Source organism: Erythrolamprus reginae, chromosome 6 (assembly GCF_031021105.1).
Source record: "Erythrolamprus reginae isolate rEryReg1 chromosome 6, rEryReg1.hap1, whole genome shotgun sequence".
In the NCBI taxonomy this organism is placed as follows: Eukaryota; Metazoa; Chordata; class Lepidosauria; order Squamata; family Dipsadidae; genus Erythrolamprus; species Erythrolamprus reginae.
The window spans coordinates 2189671-2207036 of NC_091955.1; the positions used below are offsets into that span (position 1 = coordinate 2189671).

Sequence of the window (17366 nt, forward strand, 5' to 3'; positions counted from 1 at the left end):
AGAGAGAACGGAATCCCGTCGGTATAAAACGGCCGATCCAAGCCATTTTTGGTCTAGTGAGGTGAAAACATCTTTATTCCGTGAAAGGATTGTGCAGTGTTAGCATCACTTTTCTCCTGTGACGAAAGAGATTCTTGCTCAGAACTGCTACAGTTAAAATTTATGCTATTTTTCTGGGTGGTCTCCTTTTCATTTTTGGTTTGTTTTTCCCATTTTATCCGTCCTTTTCATTTGATCTTCACGGTTCGTCATCCTCCGGCTGGTTTCTTTTCTGGTTTTTAAAAACAACAACAACACAAAAAATTGGAGTGGATATTTTTTTTATGGGTTTATTCACAAACAGCGCACTGTTTCATTATTTTCAGTTTTACTCCAGGGAAAGGTCACTTTGGACCAATCACCAGGAGGCGGAGAGTTCTAGCCCCGCCTTAGCCACAAAAGTGATCCTGGGCCAATCACCAGGAGACGGGGAATTCTAGTTCCCCTTTGGTCTGACCGCCATTTGGGCCAATCAAAAGAGTCCTAGTCCCGCCTTAGGCATGGATGGGTGACTTTGGGCCAATCACCAGGAGACTGAGTTCTACTCCCGCCTTAACCACTTCACAGGGTTATCATTGTGGGGAAAATAAGAGTAGGGAGGAACCTTATTTACAACCTTGAGTTGCTTCTAACAATAACCAAGATGATACAAATGGCCGTGAATATACAACAACACAAACTATATGTTTGTAGAAGAAACAGTGGGGGAGAGGGGAGGAAAGGGGATATATGTTGTACTGTCATATAACAGACATCTTACAGTTGTACTTACAAATAGACAATACAATGCTCTGTTTTTGTGTTTTTAATATGTATATAATTTAATAAAAATCTATTTTTTAAAAAAAGATGAGACCTAAGCTTAGGACCAGATTATTTATGGGACCGGCTTCTGCCTCACATGTCCCAGCGACCAATTAGATCGCACAGAGTCGGCCTCCTCCGGATCCCGTCGGCCAAGCAGTGCCAGCCATCAGAATTGCAGGGGAGAGCCTTCTTTGTTGCGGCCCCGGCCCTCTGGAACCAACTCCCCCCAGAGATTCATACTGCCCCCACTCTCCTCGCCGTTCGAAAAGCGCTAAAAACACACTTATGTTGGCAAGCCTGGAGCTGCGGTGTGCTGTTTTATTGAGTTCTACACCTGAGGGTAGAATAAGAATCAATGGGTGGAAACTAAACAAGGAGAGAAGCAATTTAGAACTAAGGAGAGATTTCCTGACAGATAGAACGATTAATCCGTGGAACAGATGTTGCCTCCAGAAGTTGTGAAGGCTCCAACACTGGAAGTTTTTAAGAAGATATTGTCTGAAGTAGTGTGGGGTCGCCTGCCTAAACAGGGGGCTGGACTACAAGACCTCTAAGGTCCCTTCCAACACTACTTCTACTATTACTATTACAATTATTATTTCTATTACTACTACCACTATTTTATTATTATTATTATTATTATCATCACCACCACCACCACCACCACCACCACCACCACCACCATTATTATTATTATTATTATTATTATTATTATTATTATTATTATTCTCTCCATAACCCTCCCCAAAGATGCTTACCAGCTTGAGCAGGTCAATCAATTTGTGGACATCCTGTCCGGTGGAGAGGTCTACAAAATCTTTGGGCAACCTGTAGCTCAGGTAGGGACTCGGCTGGACCGTGAGGTTGCTATTCGTGCAGCGGAAGGAGGGGGACTCCTAGTTTGGGAGAGAAGAGCCACACCGGGAAAGAGGGACTCACGGTATTTCCTTGCAAATTTGTTTGGTATTAAATTGGTCAATCAATGCCGTCTAAAATACCCACAGGTCAACAGTTTCTGTTACGCGTTAGTTTCCATCCGTTGTTTATTGCCCTGCCTGCTGGTGTTTTGGAGAATAGGTTAACACAAGAGACGCACCCTTCTTTTTTGGGTCAGCCTCTTAAATATTGGAATATTGGCGTGATAGAAGTCAAGGCAAGACAGGAAACAACGGATGGGAGTTCTTTTTCTTTCTTTCTTTCTTTCCTCTTTCTTTTTCTTTCTTTACTTCCTTCCTCTCTTTCCTTTCTCTCTTTCTTCCTTCTTTCCTTCCTTCGTCTCTATTTCCTTCCTTCCTTTTTCTTTCTTTCTTTCTTTCTTTCCTTTCTCTTTCTTTCCTTCCTTTGTCTCTATTTCCTTCCTTCCTTTTTCTTTCTTTCCTTTCTCTTTCTTTTCTTCCTTCTTTCCTTCCTTTCTGTGTCTCTATTTCCTTCCTTCCTTTTTCTTTTTTTTCTTTCTTTCTTCTTTCTTTACTTCCTTCCTTCCTCTCTTTCCTTTCTTTTCTTCCTTCTTTCCTTCAGTCCTCCCTTTCTCTGTCTCTATTTCCTTCCTTCCTTTTTCTTTTTTCTTTCTTTCTTTCTTCTTTTTTTTCTTCCCTTTCCTTCCTTCCTTTTTCTGTCTCTATTTCCTTCCTTCTTTCCTTCCTCTTTCTTTCTTTCTTTTCTTCTTTTATCTTTATTTTTCTTTCTTTACTTCCTTCTTTCCTCTCTTTCCTTTCTCTCTCTCTTTTTCTTCCTTCTTTCCTTCCTTCCTTTCTGTCTCTATTTCCTTCCTTCCTTTTTCTTTCTTTCTTTCTTTCTTTCTTTCTTTCTTTCCTCTTTCTTTTCTTCTTTTCTCTTTCTTTTTCTTTCTTTACTTCCTTCCTCTCTTTCCTTTCTGCCTTTCTTTCTTTCTCTTTTCTTCTTTCCTTCCTTCCTTTTCCTTCCTTTTCCTTTCTTTCTTTTCTTCCTTCCTCTGTCTCTATTTCCTTCCTTCCTTCTTTCATTCCTCTCTTTCTTTCTTTCTTTCTTTCTCTTTTCTTTCCTCCCTCCCTCCTTCTTCACCCCTCTCCCTCTCTTGCCACACAGTAATTCTGGACATTGTTTTAAAATTTTTTTAAAGAAAAAGTAAAATGTCAATGCCTAGCAAAATCAGGAAATCCGGCTTCATTACATGAACTTTAAAAATATTAATAATAATAATCCAATTCTCACCTCATCCATTGCTGCGCCTTCAGTCTGGTCATTTTTCAAACTGTTTCCAGACCGTATTTCTTCCCATGTAAACAGCAGAGAATCCGTCACTTCCCCAAACGGATTAAAATCGATGAGCCAAACTTTGCCCTGGAGGAGGAGGGCGGGAGTCAAACGTTAACTCTCCCTATGCGGACACCAATAAGACCATTTCCTTTCCCCTTTTCAGGTGAGTTGCACTTTTGTTTCAAAGGTTCTGAGTGATACAACGCCAATTCCACATCAGTGTAGACTACTACTACTGTGACAGAATCTGGATCAGGGATGGCGAACTTATGACACGCTCCCGCAGGTGGAGCCATATTGGAGGGCAGGGGGGACTTATTATTATTATTATTATTATTATTATTATTATTATTATTATTATTATTATTAGTAGTAGTAGTATTATTATTAGTAGTAGTAGTAGTAGTATTGTTGTTTTGTTGTTGTTGTTATTATTATTCCATTACTGGTCTTAATTATATTAGTAGTAGTAGTAGTAGTAGTAGTAGAAGTAGTAGTAGTAGTAGTAGTAGTAGTAGTATTAGTATTATTAATATTATTATTATTATTCCATTACTGATCTTATTATTATTATTATTATTATTAGTAGTAGTAGTAGTAGTATCATTGTTGTTTTGTTGTTTTTGTTGTTACTGTTATTATTATTCCATTACTGGTCTTAATTATATTATTATTATTATTATTATTATTATTATTATTATTACTATTATTATTATTCCATTACTGATCTTAATTATATTATTATTAGTATTATTATTATTAGTAGTAGTATTAATATTATTATTATTTCATTACTGATCTTAATTATATTATTATTAGCATTATTAGTATTATTACTATTATTATTATTCCATTACTGATCTTAATTATATTATTATTATTATTATTATTATTATTATTATTATTATTATTATTATTAATTAGACTTCTATGCCGCCCTTCTCCGAGGACTCGGGGTGGCTCACAAAATATAATACAATAACGTGTACAAATCTAATATTTATTTATTTATTTATTTATTTATTTATTTATTTATTATTTATTACTTACTTACTTACTTACTTACTTACTTAGATTTGTATGCCGCCCCTCTCCGAAGACTCGGAGTTAAGAACTCCAAGCTAAAATCCTGTCAATTAGCTCAATCACATCCACCCATCCACCTCCTTAATCATCAGCACAGGTATAGAAGAGAAAGCACACTTACCATGCTGTCCCTGTAGACATCAAATACAACTAAAAGGGAAGAAAAAAGAATCAGAAAGCAGGAAAATTGAGGATCCTGATCATGGTTAAAAAATAGCTTTTTGCGTTTAATTATTTGGCTTGAATTAGTTTAATTATTTTATTAAAATGAAAATTTTAAAATTGAATGTTATGTTTTTGTACTATATTGATATTAGAATTGATTTTAACTAAATGAATCATAATATCAAAATGGAAACATAGATGTAGAATATTATTAATTGTTTTTCTGTATGGATCTGATTATAGTTAAGACTTTTTTCCTTTTGTATTAGTTAGACTTCTATGACTGTAGCTCCTTTAAATGTGAAATGTTGTCTGTGTTGTTTGTCTAAAGAAAAATCAATTAAAAATGTATTTAAAAAAATAATAAAAATAAAAAATACCTGCCCCTTATTAAAATGAAAAGGGTACTCACAATCCTCATCCAAAAATTTATACTGTATGTGCTTTGTGAAAAAATCCTGAATGCACCTGGAAATCTCTTCTTTCTGCTTCGAGATATGTTCATAGTACTGAGTGTAGTCTCGCTGAGATATACCTAGAAGACAAATTATATGCATGATAATGAATGGATGGTCCTAGATGGCACAGACAAAGGCTGCCTTGGTCAAATGCTCTCAATCCATCCCCACTGTCAAACTATTCGCTAAAGCTGCAATACTATTACTATTAGTTTTTTTCTCATCATTCCTATCACCCATTTCCTCCCACTTAGGACTGTATGACTGTAACTTGTGGCTTGTATCCTTGCAATTTATATAGAAACATAGAAACATAGAAGACTGACGGCAGAAAAAGACCTCATGGTCCATCTAGTCTGCCCTTCTACTATTTCCTGTATTTTATCTTACGATGGATATATGTTCATCCCAGGCATGTTTAAATTCAGTTACTATGATTTACCAACCACCTCGGCTGGAAGTTTGTTCCAAGGATCTACTACTCTTTCAGTAAAATAATATTTTCTCATGTTGCCTTTGATCTTTCCCCCAACTAACTTCAGATTGTGTCCCCTTGTTCTTGTGTTCACTTTCCTATTAAAAACACTTCCCTCCTGGACCTTATTTAACCCTTTAATATATTTAAATGTTTCGATCATGTCCCCCCTTTCCCTTCTGTCCTCCAGACTATACAGATGGAGTTCATGAAGTCTTTCCTGATACGTTTTATACTTAAGACCTTCCACCATTCTTGTAGCCCGTCTTTGGACCCGTTCAATTTTGTCCATATCTTTTTGTAGGTGAGGTCTCCAGAACTGGACACAGGATTCCAAATGTGGTCTCACCAGTGCTCTATATAAGGGGATCACAATCTCCATCTTCCTGCTTGTTATACCTTTAGCTATGCAGCCAAGCATCCTACTTGCTTTTCCTACCGCCCGACCACACTGCTCATCAATATTGATTGCTTCCTGATTGCTTATTTGACCCCTGTGACATAGAAGAGCTTTAGATGCGGCAGAGGATAAATGAGCTTATATTGATAAACTCACCGATAAGTTTGTTTTCCTTCACGAAGCACCTAAACTCTGCGCCAGGAATCAATTCGCACCATTTTCGGAGGACAAGCTGAGGGAAGGGGGAAGAAAAATTCTGAAAAACCCACCAACACTTTCATCGTAAAGATAATTAAGAAAATATGAAATATTGTTATCTGTTAAATATCTATCTATCATATCAATCTGTTCAATCCTCCTTCCTTCCCTCCCTCATCTATCTATCTATCTATCTATCTATCTATCTATCTATCTATCTATCTATCTATCTATCTATCCATTCATCCCTATACCTCATTCTCTTTCTATCTCTATCTCTCCTTTCTTCTCCTTTCTCCTTCCTTCCTTCTTTCCTTTCTTCTTCCATCTATCAACCTATCTATCTATCTATCTATCTATCTATCTATCTATCTACCCATCTATCTATCTATCTATCTATCTATCTATCTATCTATCTGCTACCTACCTATCTATCCATCCATCCATCCCTATACCTCATTCTCTTTCTCTCTCTTGCTCTCGCTCTCTCCTTTCTTCTCCTTTCTCCTTCCCCTTCCTTCCTTTCTTCTTCCATCTATCAATCTATCAATCAATCTATCAATCTATCAGCTACCTATCTATCTATCCATTCATCCATCCATCCATCCCTATTCCTCATTCTCTTTCTTTCTCTCTCTCTCCTTTCTTCTCCTTTCTCCTTCCTCTTCCTTTCTTCTTCTATCTATCTATCTATCTATCTATCTATCTATCTATCTATCTATCTATCATATCTATCTATCTATCTACATACCTACCTACCTACCTACCTACCTACCTACCTACCTACCTACCTACCTATCTATCTATCTATCTATCTATCTATCTATCTATCTATCTATCCTTCTCCTTTCTCCTTCCCCATCCATCCATCATCATCATTGTCGTCCTCTCTCTCTCTCATCTATCGTCTCTTAAATTTATCTATTATATCTATTAATTATTAAATATTAATTAACTATACATATATCTTTTATTTTGCTTGGGTGGAACTTGATCTGGGGGGAAAACGTTTGTGCTACCCCAGGAAAAGTAGCCGTCACACTTACTTCATAATTCAAGGAAGGGTCAGGGGAATCATCGTTGCAATGAACAAACCTAGAGAGGGAGAAACACAGGGGATAGTTCTTTGAATATGTCTTTTCTATCCAGATGTGCCTGGCCTGGTCATCCTTAATTTGGCTTATCTATTTATGTAGCATACGGCATGAAACACAAGGACGGACACAATAAAAATGCATGAGAAGAGCACTTGATAATAGGGTACAGATAAGATGGAGATGTGTGTCCAATCCATGGCTTCTTCCCCTGCCTGCTGGGGCTGTGGAGAATAGGTGGACCCCAGGGATGGGCCCTAAATCCCATTGCTACCAGATTGCACATGCACAGAAGTGTGCGGGGCGGGTGGGCAGAGTCTCCCACCACTGCTGCTACCAGTTCTACACCTGTACCGTACCGTATGGAAACAGGGCCGGAAAAGGCAGGGAGAAGCCTCTGTGGGGCCTCTCTAGGAATTTCCTGGGAGGAAACATGGCCGGAAAAGGTGGGGAGAAGCCTCTGTGGGGCCTCTCTAGGAATTTCCTGGGAGGAAACATGGCCGGAAAAGGTGGGGAGAAGCCTCTGTGGGGCCTCTCTAGGAATTTCCTGGGAGGAAATGGCCGGAAAAGACAGGGAAAAGCCTCTGTGGGGCCTCTCTAGGAACCTTCTGGGAGGAAACAGGGCCGGAAAAGGTGGGGAGAAGCCTCCGTGGGACCTCTCTAGGAATCTCCTGGGACGAAACAGGGCTGGAAAAGGCAGAGAGAAGCCTCCGTGGGGCCTCTCTAGGAATCTCCTGGGAAGAAACAGGGCCGGAAAAGGTAGAGAGAAGCCTCCGTGGGGCCTCTCTAGGAATCTCCTGGGAAGAAACAGGGCCGGAAAAGGCAGAGAGAAGACTCCGTGGGACCTCTCTAGGAATCTCCTGGGAGGAAACAGGGCCGGAAAAGGCGGGGAGAAGCCTCCGTGGGACCTCTCTAGGAATCTCCTGGGAGGAAACAGGGCCTCCACCTTCCCTGTGGTTTCCCCAATCGCACACCTTATTTGCTTTTACATTGATTCCTATGGGAAAAATTGCTTCTTCTTACAAACTTTTCTACTTAAGAACCTGGTCATGGAACGAATTAAGTTCGTAAGTAGAGGCACCACTGTATACTGCTCAAAAAAAATCAAGGGAACCCTCAAAGAACCCATCCTAGATCTGAATGAATGGAATATTCTCATTGAATACTTTGTTCTGTACAAAGTTGAATGTGCACAACAGCTGGTGAAATTGACTGTCAATCAATGTTACTTCCCAATTGGACAGTTTGATTTCACAGAAGTTTGATTTACTCGGAGTGACATTGTGTTGTTTAAGTGTTCCCTTTATTTTTTTTGGAGCTGTGTACATATTGGGAGTTTCTCAAATCTCCGTTTATTTATTATATTTTATTTTTTTATTATATTTAAATGCCACTCACTCCAAAAAGATTCTGAGTGTCTAACAATCGGAATAAATGCAACAAAAACAGTTAAAATCTAATTTTAAGAGGGCCAGAGACCCAAACTTACGGCTGAGTGAAGTCGCGAGTAATGAAATCCGAACTTTTCAAAAGGAGGAAGATATCGCTGAGGCTGCTGCACTTCAGGGAATTATTCATGGCGATCCAGTAGGCGTCCTGGAAGGAAACGGGTTTATTTATTTCAGCCGAGCTTTTAACTGCTCACAGGCAGTCCTCGAATTGCGACCACAACGGAGCCACAAAAATTGATGTTGCTAAGTGTTGTGGTTAGCTCTGGCCCAGCTCCTGCCCCAAGGACTGTGGATGTGGGGGAGACATCCACATGCTGCAGGCCTGTTTTGCCCCCGGTGGAATCTGCTGATGAAGGCTCCTCTGACCAAGAAGACATGAGTGACAGGGAGGAGGAGAGTGTGGCAGACAGCTCAGAAGGAGATCAATTATCTAGCTCCTCCTTGGATTCGGAACAAGAGTTAATGATACAGCCACGCATGAGGAGAGCGATGCATAGGCAGCAACAACTGAGAGATTATTATCAAAGAAAATGAGGCCACCTGTGGTTGGGTGGGGCTGTGGTCATTAGTGAGGCTGCTATAAAGAGCAGCCTGTGGGTTTGGCCATTGTGGAGGATTATCTGATCGTTGTGTTTCGTGACTGCTTTACTGACTTTGACCTTTTGTGTGCTGATTTTTCCCCGCTTTGAAACTAAACCAGAGCAAAGTGTGTTTCACTTTGTGAAAGAAGAAGGACTGTGAATTGCCTCACAGCTGCAAGCTAAGTATCACAGAACTGATAAGGGACTTGTACAAATTACCAGTTTGTTTGGAGACCAGTGCTCTTTGCTATACCAAAAGAGGGCTTGGTTTAAGTGACTTTTCATTATAAAGAACATTGTTTTGAATTTTCAAACGTGTGTGTGTCTGAAATTTGTACCTGTGAATTTTTGGGAGGATTCTACCAGAGAGCCCGACAGAACACTAAGTGGGACATTGGCTACAGGACCCGTTTAACATTTTACCAATTGTTCTGCCGCGTTTGTTAAAGCAAATCACTGCAGTTGTTAAAATTAGTTAAGATGGTTTTAAAATGAATCCGGCTGACTTGGCTTGTTTGAAGACCACAAATAGCAATAGCGTTTAGCCTACATGGCATTGGACCGGATTATTTACGGGACCGCCTTCTGCCCCATAAATCCCAGTGACCAATCAGAGTTGGCCTTCTCCAGGTCCCATCGACCAGTCAATGTCGTTTGGCGGGGCCTAGGGGAAGAGCCTTCTCTGTGGTGGCCCCGGCCCTCTGGAATCAGCTCCCCCAAGATTCAAACTGCCCCCACCCTCCTCGCCTTTCGCAAGATTCTTAAGGCCCATCTATCTCTCCAGGCGTGGGGCAACTAGTATATGCCCCCCCTCTGTTCTGACCATTAATGTTATGTGTGGGTGTGACTGAGTAAATTGACTTCTTTAAGTTTATATTTTTAACTATTAGATTTGTATACGTATTGTTTGCATTGTATGTTGTGAGCTGCCCCAGGTCCCCGGAGAGGGGCAGCATACAAATCTAAATAATAATAATAATAATAATAATAATAATAATAATAATAATAATAACAATAACAACAACAACAACAACAATAACAATAACATAGAATCCCTAGGAAGAAGTTTTCTAAAAGAAAGGCTAAAACGTAAAATATCTGCTTCAAAAATTCATCACTTAAAACTTAAAATGTATGTTTCAAAATTCAGGACTTAACATATCTGCCTCAAAATTCATCACTTACAAAATTCAGCATTTAAAACTTAAAATGTCTGCTTGAAAATTAAATTTCAAATTACCCTCGGAGCGCTCCAGTTAAGCTTCGGGAAAACGCTGCCTCCCAAGGAATGGATTGCTTCTTCAACTTTAAGGGAAAATTCTGGGAATTCTGGTGCCTGGAAAATCATTAAAAGAGAAACTAAGCAGGGGCAAACGGAATTCCGGGAGAAACAATGTTGAATACGGAGGGACTTACTGTAAGCGTCGCCGTATTTTCATCATCAGACCACTGGGGGGAAAAAGGAGACCATAAACGAGTTACTTTTGATCGAGGTTTATTTACTATTTATTTATTATTTCAATTTCTTCTCTGGAGATTCAGGTGCGGCTTACAACAAAATAAATAAATAGATAGACATAGCATATTGGCGGGACCCAGGGGAAGAGCCTTCTCTGTGGCGGCCCTGGCCCTCTCAAACCAACTCCCCCCAGAGATTAGAATTGCCCCCACCCTCCTTGCCTTTCGTAAGCTACTTAAAACCCACCTCTGCCGCTAGGCATGGGGAATTGAGATACTCTTTCCCCCTAGGCCTTTACAATTTTATGCATGGTATGTCTGTATGTATGTTTGGTTTTTTATTATAATGGGTTTTTAATTGTTTTTAGTATTGGATTATTATTATATGCTGTCTTATTATTGCTGTTAGCCGCCCCGAGTCTCCGGAGAGGGGCGGCATACAAATCCAATAAGTAAGTAAGTAAGTAAGTAAGTAAGTAAGTAAGTAAGTAAGTAAGTAAATAAATAAATAAATAAATAAATAAATATATATATATTAGAAATTGAAGTTAAAATTAACTAATCCAAAACCTAAAACCCATTAAATGTATTAAAATCCAATTTAAGCAACCCTAAAAATGATGCAACTATTGACAGTGGTTTAATTGTGGATAACCGGTAAACATTATTTGTGGATAGGTTCAAATGTTGGTTTTCCTTGAAGACCTTTCGCTTCGCATCCCGGAAGGGTAGCAAAATCGCGCACAGGGGAAGGAAAAAAACCTCGCCAAAACTCACCCACGCGCACCTCCCTATGCATGAATTTGCTACCCACACAGGGGCAGGAAGCATAATTGGCTCGATCCCGAACTCGCGGAGTTGCCCGCTGATAAGACGGAGTGGCTGTGGGTTCTGCCTCCCAAGGACAATTCAATCTGTCCGTCCATCACCCTGGGGGGTGGATTATTGACCCCCTCGGAGAGGGTCTCCAACTTGGCCGTCCTCCTCAATCCACAGCTCCCATTAGAGAAACATCTTTCAGCTGTGGCGAGGGGGGCGTTTACCCAGGTTCGCCTGGTGCACCAGTTGCGGCCCTATTTGGACCGGGACTCACTGCTCACAGTCACTCATGCCCTCATCACCTCGAGATTCGACTACTGTAATGCTCTCTACATGGGGCTACCTTTGAAAAGTGTTTGGAAACTTCAGATCGTGCAGAATGCAACTGCGAGAGCAATCATGGGCTTCCCTAAATATGCCCATGTCACACCAACACTCCGCAGTCTGCATTAGTTGCCGATCAGTTTCCGGGCACAATTCAAAGTGTTGGTCATCACCTATAAAGCCCTTCATGGCACTGGACCAGGATATCTCTGGGACCGCCTTCTGCCGCACAAATCCCAGCGACCAGTTAGGTCCCATAGAGTCGGTCTTCTTCGGGTCCCGTCGATTAAACTATGTCATTTGGCTGGACCCAGTGGAAGAGCCTTCTCCGTGGCGGCTCCAACCGTCTGGAATCAACTCCCCCCAGAGATTAGGACTGCCCCTACTCTCCCTGCCTTCCGTAAACTCCTTAAAACCCACATCTGCCGTCAGGCTTGGGGGAACTGAGACATCCCCCCCTTGCCTATGTAACTTTGTGCATGATATGACTGTGTGTATATATTTTATCTATTGCTTGTTGTTTTTTTGTAATGTAAAACTGTTATTTTAGATTTTAATTATTAGATTTGTTACCGTGTATTGTTTTTATCACTGTTGTAAGCCACCCCGAGTCTACGGAGAGGGGCGGCATACAAATCTAATTAATAATAATAATAATAATAATAATAATAATAATAATAAGCTCGATCCCGAACTCGCGGAGTTGCCCGCAATTAGGGGTTCCGGGCAGCAGCCCACCACTGCAAGACCTTCACCTGATAAAACCCTCCATCACCTGTGCTTCCTTTCAAAATCCACAGAGAGGGGCGGCACAAATCCAATAACTAACTAACTAACTAACTAACTAACTAACTAACTAACTAACTAACTAACTAAATAAATAAATAAATTTTAAAAAAAAACAAATCCAGGAAAGAAAAAAACAACAACCCCATAATGATAGAGAAGAGACAAGAACTGATAGCGACAAAATGAAAGCAAGGTCTGAGGTAAAAGGCGCGTAAATGGCATGTAGAAACGATCCCGAAACCCTCCCCTCAGAACCGCCAGGGCAAATCATCCAATCCCGATGCCCCAAGATGTCATGTGGACCAGTGGTGGGTTGGTACCGGTACGGTAGGGGACGGCGCACCGGTAGCACCCGCCAGATTACAGTATCACGGTTTCTACAAACCACAGCTTCTTCTTCCGTCTCTTCCTCATCGGCCCCATCTTGGGTTATGGTTTGGGGATCCTCTCTAAATAAGAGAACAGAAAGTGAATCCTTTTGACGATCAAATCCTAAAGTTTTAACCTAAAGAGACACAAAATTTAGGATTTATTCATACATAAAATTTGAGTTTATTGAGGCAAAATCTGTTATTTATTAAGACACAAAATTTGAGATTGAGATAAAATTGAGATTTATTCAGACATATAACTTGAGATTATCAGGCTATATTTGAGATTTATTCATACACAAAATTTGACATAAAATTTGAGATTTGTTGAGAGACAAAGTTTGAGATTTATTGGGACACAAAATTTGAAATTTATTGAGACACAACATTTGAGATTTATTGAGACCCCAAATTTGAGATTTATTGAGATACAATAGATACGATAGCATTCAAAGCCGGAAAAAAACGAAACACTCTGGAAAAACCTTGAGACGAACGCAACCTGTTTTGCCCTATTAATAGTATTTTTCCAATTAAAAACTACAGTGTTCCCTCAGTTTTCGCGAGGGATGCGTTCCGAGACCGCCCGCGAAAGTTGAATTTCCGCAAAGTAGAGATGCGGAAGTAAATACACTATTTTTGGCTATGAACAATATCACAAGCCTTCCCTTAACACTTCAAACCCCTAAGTTACAATTTCCCATTCCCTTAGCAACCATTTAGATTATTACTCACCATGTTTATTTATTAAAGTTTATTAAAAAAAATTTTTTATTAAAGGCGGATGAAAGTTTGGGGATGACATATGGGCGGGAAAAACCTTGTTATAGGGGGAAAAAACCGCAAAGTATTTTTTAATTAATATTTTTGAAAAAACGTGGTATAGACTTTTCGCGGAGTTCGAACCCGCGAAAATCAAGGGAACACTGTATTACGTTTGTGCTAAAACAGGACATTCGCAGGAAATTGTTATTGTACAGTATTTTTCAGACTATAAAATGCACCGGTGTATAAACTATTTCAAAGAGGTAGGTAAGAACAAAAAAGGTTTTTATCCTCCCTGGCCTCCCAAGCCCAAGGGTTTGGGAACGCTGCAAATTATTCAGGCAAAATTTGAAATTTATTGACATACAAAGTTTGAGATTATTGAGGAAAAATTTGAGATTTATACAGCCATAAAATTTCAGATTTGTTGAGACACAAGATTTGAGATTCATTCAGACATAAAATTTGAGTATTGACATAAAGGTTGAGATTATTGAGGCAAATTTTGAGATTTATTCATACACAAAATTTGAGATTATTGAGGCAAAATCTGAGATTTATTGACACAAAATTTGAGATTTATTTAGATAAAAAATTGAGATTTATTAAGACATAAAATTTGAGATTATTGAAGCTAAATTTGGAGATTTATTGCAAAACAAAATTTGAGTATTCTGACGGAAAATATGAGATTTATTTAGATAAAAAATTGAGATTTATTCAGACATAAAATTTGAGATTATTGAAGCTAAATTTTGAGATTTATTGCAAAACATAATTTGATTATTCTGACACAAAATATGAGATTTATTGGGACACAAAGTTTGAGATTTATTGGGACACAACATTTGAATGCCTCTGAAGAACTATATGCAGCATTATATTTTACTCTACTATTTTTTTATTCTTGTCATTAAAGGCATTAAAGGCACAATGATCCTAGAGAAAGAAGAGCCGAAACAGCCGGTGAATTTAGAAAGAGGACAGAATAATAATTATTTTTTAAAAAATAAAATCTTAATCTTTTAAGGACAAATTCTTACCTGCAAGAAACGACCAGGGTTCCATCGTCTAGCAAATAATCCTTAACGTTCTGCGGGATTGGAAGGATGACACTAAAATGAGAAAAAAGGTTAAAACAAAATAACTTTAGAGAGTCTGAAAATCTGAAGACACAGCGCACGCTTACAAATCCATCAAACTATCATTGAGCTTACTACATCTGTCACAGTGAATCAGCAGAAAAAACAGAGAGAGCAGAGAGAGAGAGAATCATGATTTCTGGCTCCCTCTTCTGGCAATTTGCAACACTACCTCTTAAAGCTGTAGTACTTCAATACAAACTAGACCTACATTGTTAGCTTGTTTATATATTGCAAACCCAACTGTTTTGTACATAGTACAGCGGGACCTCTACTTACAAACTTAATTCATTCCATGACCAGGTTTTTAAACAGAAAAGTTTGTAAGGAGAAGCAATTTTCCCCCTAGGAATGAATGTAAAAGCAAATAATGCGTGCGATTGGGCAAACCACAGGGAAGGTGGAGGCCCTTTTTCCTCCCAGGAGATTCCTAGAGAGGCCCCACGGAGGCTTCTCCCCACCTTTTCCAGCCCTTTTTCCTCATAGGAGATTCCTAGAGAGGCCCCACGGAGGCTTCTCCCTGCCTTTTCCGACCCTTTTTCCTCCCAGGAGATTCCTAGAGAGGCCCCACGGAGGCTTCTCCCTGCCTTTTCCAGCCCTTTTTCCTCATAGGAGATTCCTAGAGAGGCCCCACGGAGGCTTCTCCCCACCTTTTCCAACCCTTTTTCCTCATAGGAGATTCCTAGAGAGGCCCCACGGAGGCTTCTCCCTGCCTTTTCCAGCCCTTTTTCCTCCCAGGAGATTCCTAGAGAGGCCCCACGGAGGCTTCTCCCCACCTTTTCCAGCCCTTTTTCCTCATAGGAGATTCCTAGAGAGGCCCCACGGAGGCTTCTCCCTGCCTTTTCCGACCCTTTTTCCTCCCAGGAGATTCCTAGAGAGGCCCCATGCAGGCTTCTCCCTGCCTTTTCCGGTTACAGTTTCAGAGGCTCGGGTTTGTAAGTGGAAAATGGTTCTTGAAAAGAGGCAAAAAAATCTTGAACACCTGGTTCTTATCTAGAAAAGTTCGTAAGTACTGTAGGGGCGTTTGTAGGTAGAGGTACCACTGTACTTCAATACAAACTATACATTCATTGTTAGCTTGTTTATATATTGCAAACCCAACTGTTTTGCACATAGTACTAACACCAATGAGTCTCGGGTACCTGCGGATGGTCTGTCTCTTGAAACGAGGATACCAGGAAGAGAACTGACAGTTGAGTATCTGTTCTTTCTTCATCTTGGTGTCCAAAAGATGACTTGTCAGCTCTGCGTGAAAGGAAGCAACACAACTTAACATTTGAAGACGAGTGCAGAGAACTATTATTAAAGGCAGGATTGAATAGTGGCAACTTTCATATCTTTTAACATTTTTATCAAGGGCTAAATATTTTACTTTGTGTTGCAAGTATCTATGGGAAGGATGCATAGATACATACACACACATACTGAGATGATGGAAGGAAATATACACATGTGTATGTGTAGTTTTGTATGTTATGTGTTTGCATGTGAAATATATATGTACGTATATACATATATGCATAATCATATATGTTTATGTGTGCATATACATGCATAGATATGTACACACACAAATATACATGTGTGTATCTGATATATATACAAATGTATAACACATACAGGAAATATACATGTGTATGTGTTATACATAAAAACACACGCATAAATATACATGCACGTTTGTATGTTATGTGTTTGCATGTGAAATATATATGTATTATATATATATTAATATATATATATATATATTCTTCGGAGAGGAGTGGCATACAAATCTAATAAATTATTATTATTATTAATTATTATATTATATATGAATACTCATGTGTGTATACGTATGGTGTGTGTGTGTGTGTGTGTATACATGCATAGATACACTATACTGTACATAGATACACTACACTACACACATACTGAGATGATGGAAGGAAATATAGACGTGTATGTGTTATACATACAAACATACACACACATGTAAATATACATGTGTATATTTGTATATTTGTATAAATATACGTGTATGTTTGTATGTTATGTGTTTGCGCGTGAAATATATATGTATTATATACATATGTGCATACTCATATATGTGTATTTGTGAGTGTGGGTGGGTGTATAATCACAACCAGCTGCTTATTCGCTTATGTAATTGCCAAATGTAGCCCACCCACCCAGCCCCCAACAGTAGCACGCTCTTCAACCCAGACACGTGTATTTAGCCATACACGTGTCTGCGGGTCCATTCACACCCGCGCCCCTGCCCCGCGCCTGCCTTCGCTCTTCCAGCTCGTTTATTTTACCTGCTTACTCCATGGTCTCAGCTGCTCCTGAAGAGTCCGGCCAATCAAAGAGCGCGGCGGGCGGGACTTTACGCCTTCTTCTTCTTATTGGGTAAGGACTTGTCCTTCGACTAATGAAAAAAGCTGCGTGGTTAGCACCGCCCTCCAGGGAAAGCCGGAAAACGAGCTTTCTTTGGAGCTGACGAGTGACAGGCGTTCCTATTAGCCAGTCAGTGGTGGAGAATGTACTCTGAATGAGGATCTCTGTCCGTCATGTAGAGATAAGTCTTGAAGAACGTCACAGGCAGAAATTTAGGTTTATTTAACACCGAGTTTGTGAAATAGAAACAGAACTTCAGTTTAATTTTTATTGAAATTATACAAGGGACACATATCCTACTTAAGTTAAACAAAAGAATTCTAAAGGATC

At 39.5% G+C, this 17366-nt stretch overlaps 1 protein-coding gene across 1 annotated transcript; it reads right to left on the bottom strand.

Annotated features, from left to right (window-relative positions):
- Positions 1-45: 45 nt before the first annotated feature.
- Positions 46-17047, bottom strand: CDC123 (cell division cycle 123). The gene is made up of 14 exons (XM_070755031.1): positions 16958-17047; positions 15800-15902; positions 14559-14630; positions 12765-12828; positions 10406-10438; positions 10230-10325; positions 8447-8553; positions 6910-6958; positions 5822-5897; positions 4745-4867; positions 4289-4317; positions 3037-3165; positions 1605-1742; positions 46-271 (listed from the first exon to the last, which is right to left on the bottom strand). Exons 2-14 carry the CDS (start codon positions 15871-15873, stop codon positions 239-241), a joined length of 1023 nt encoding a protein of 340 aa, XP_070611132.1. The 5' UTR covers positions 15874-15902; positions 16958-17047; the 3' UTR covers positions 46-238.
- Between the last annotated feature and the right edge of the window lie 319 nt (positions 17048-17366).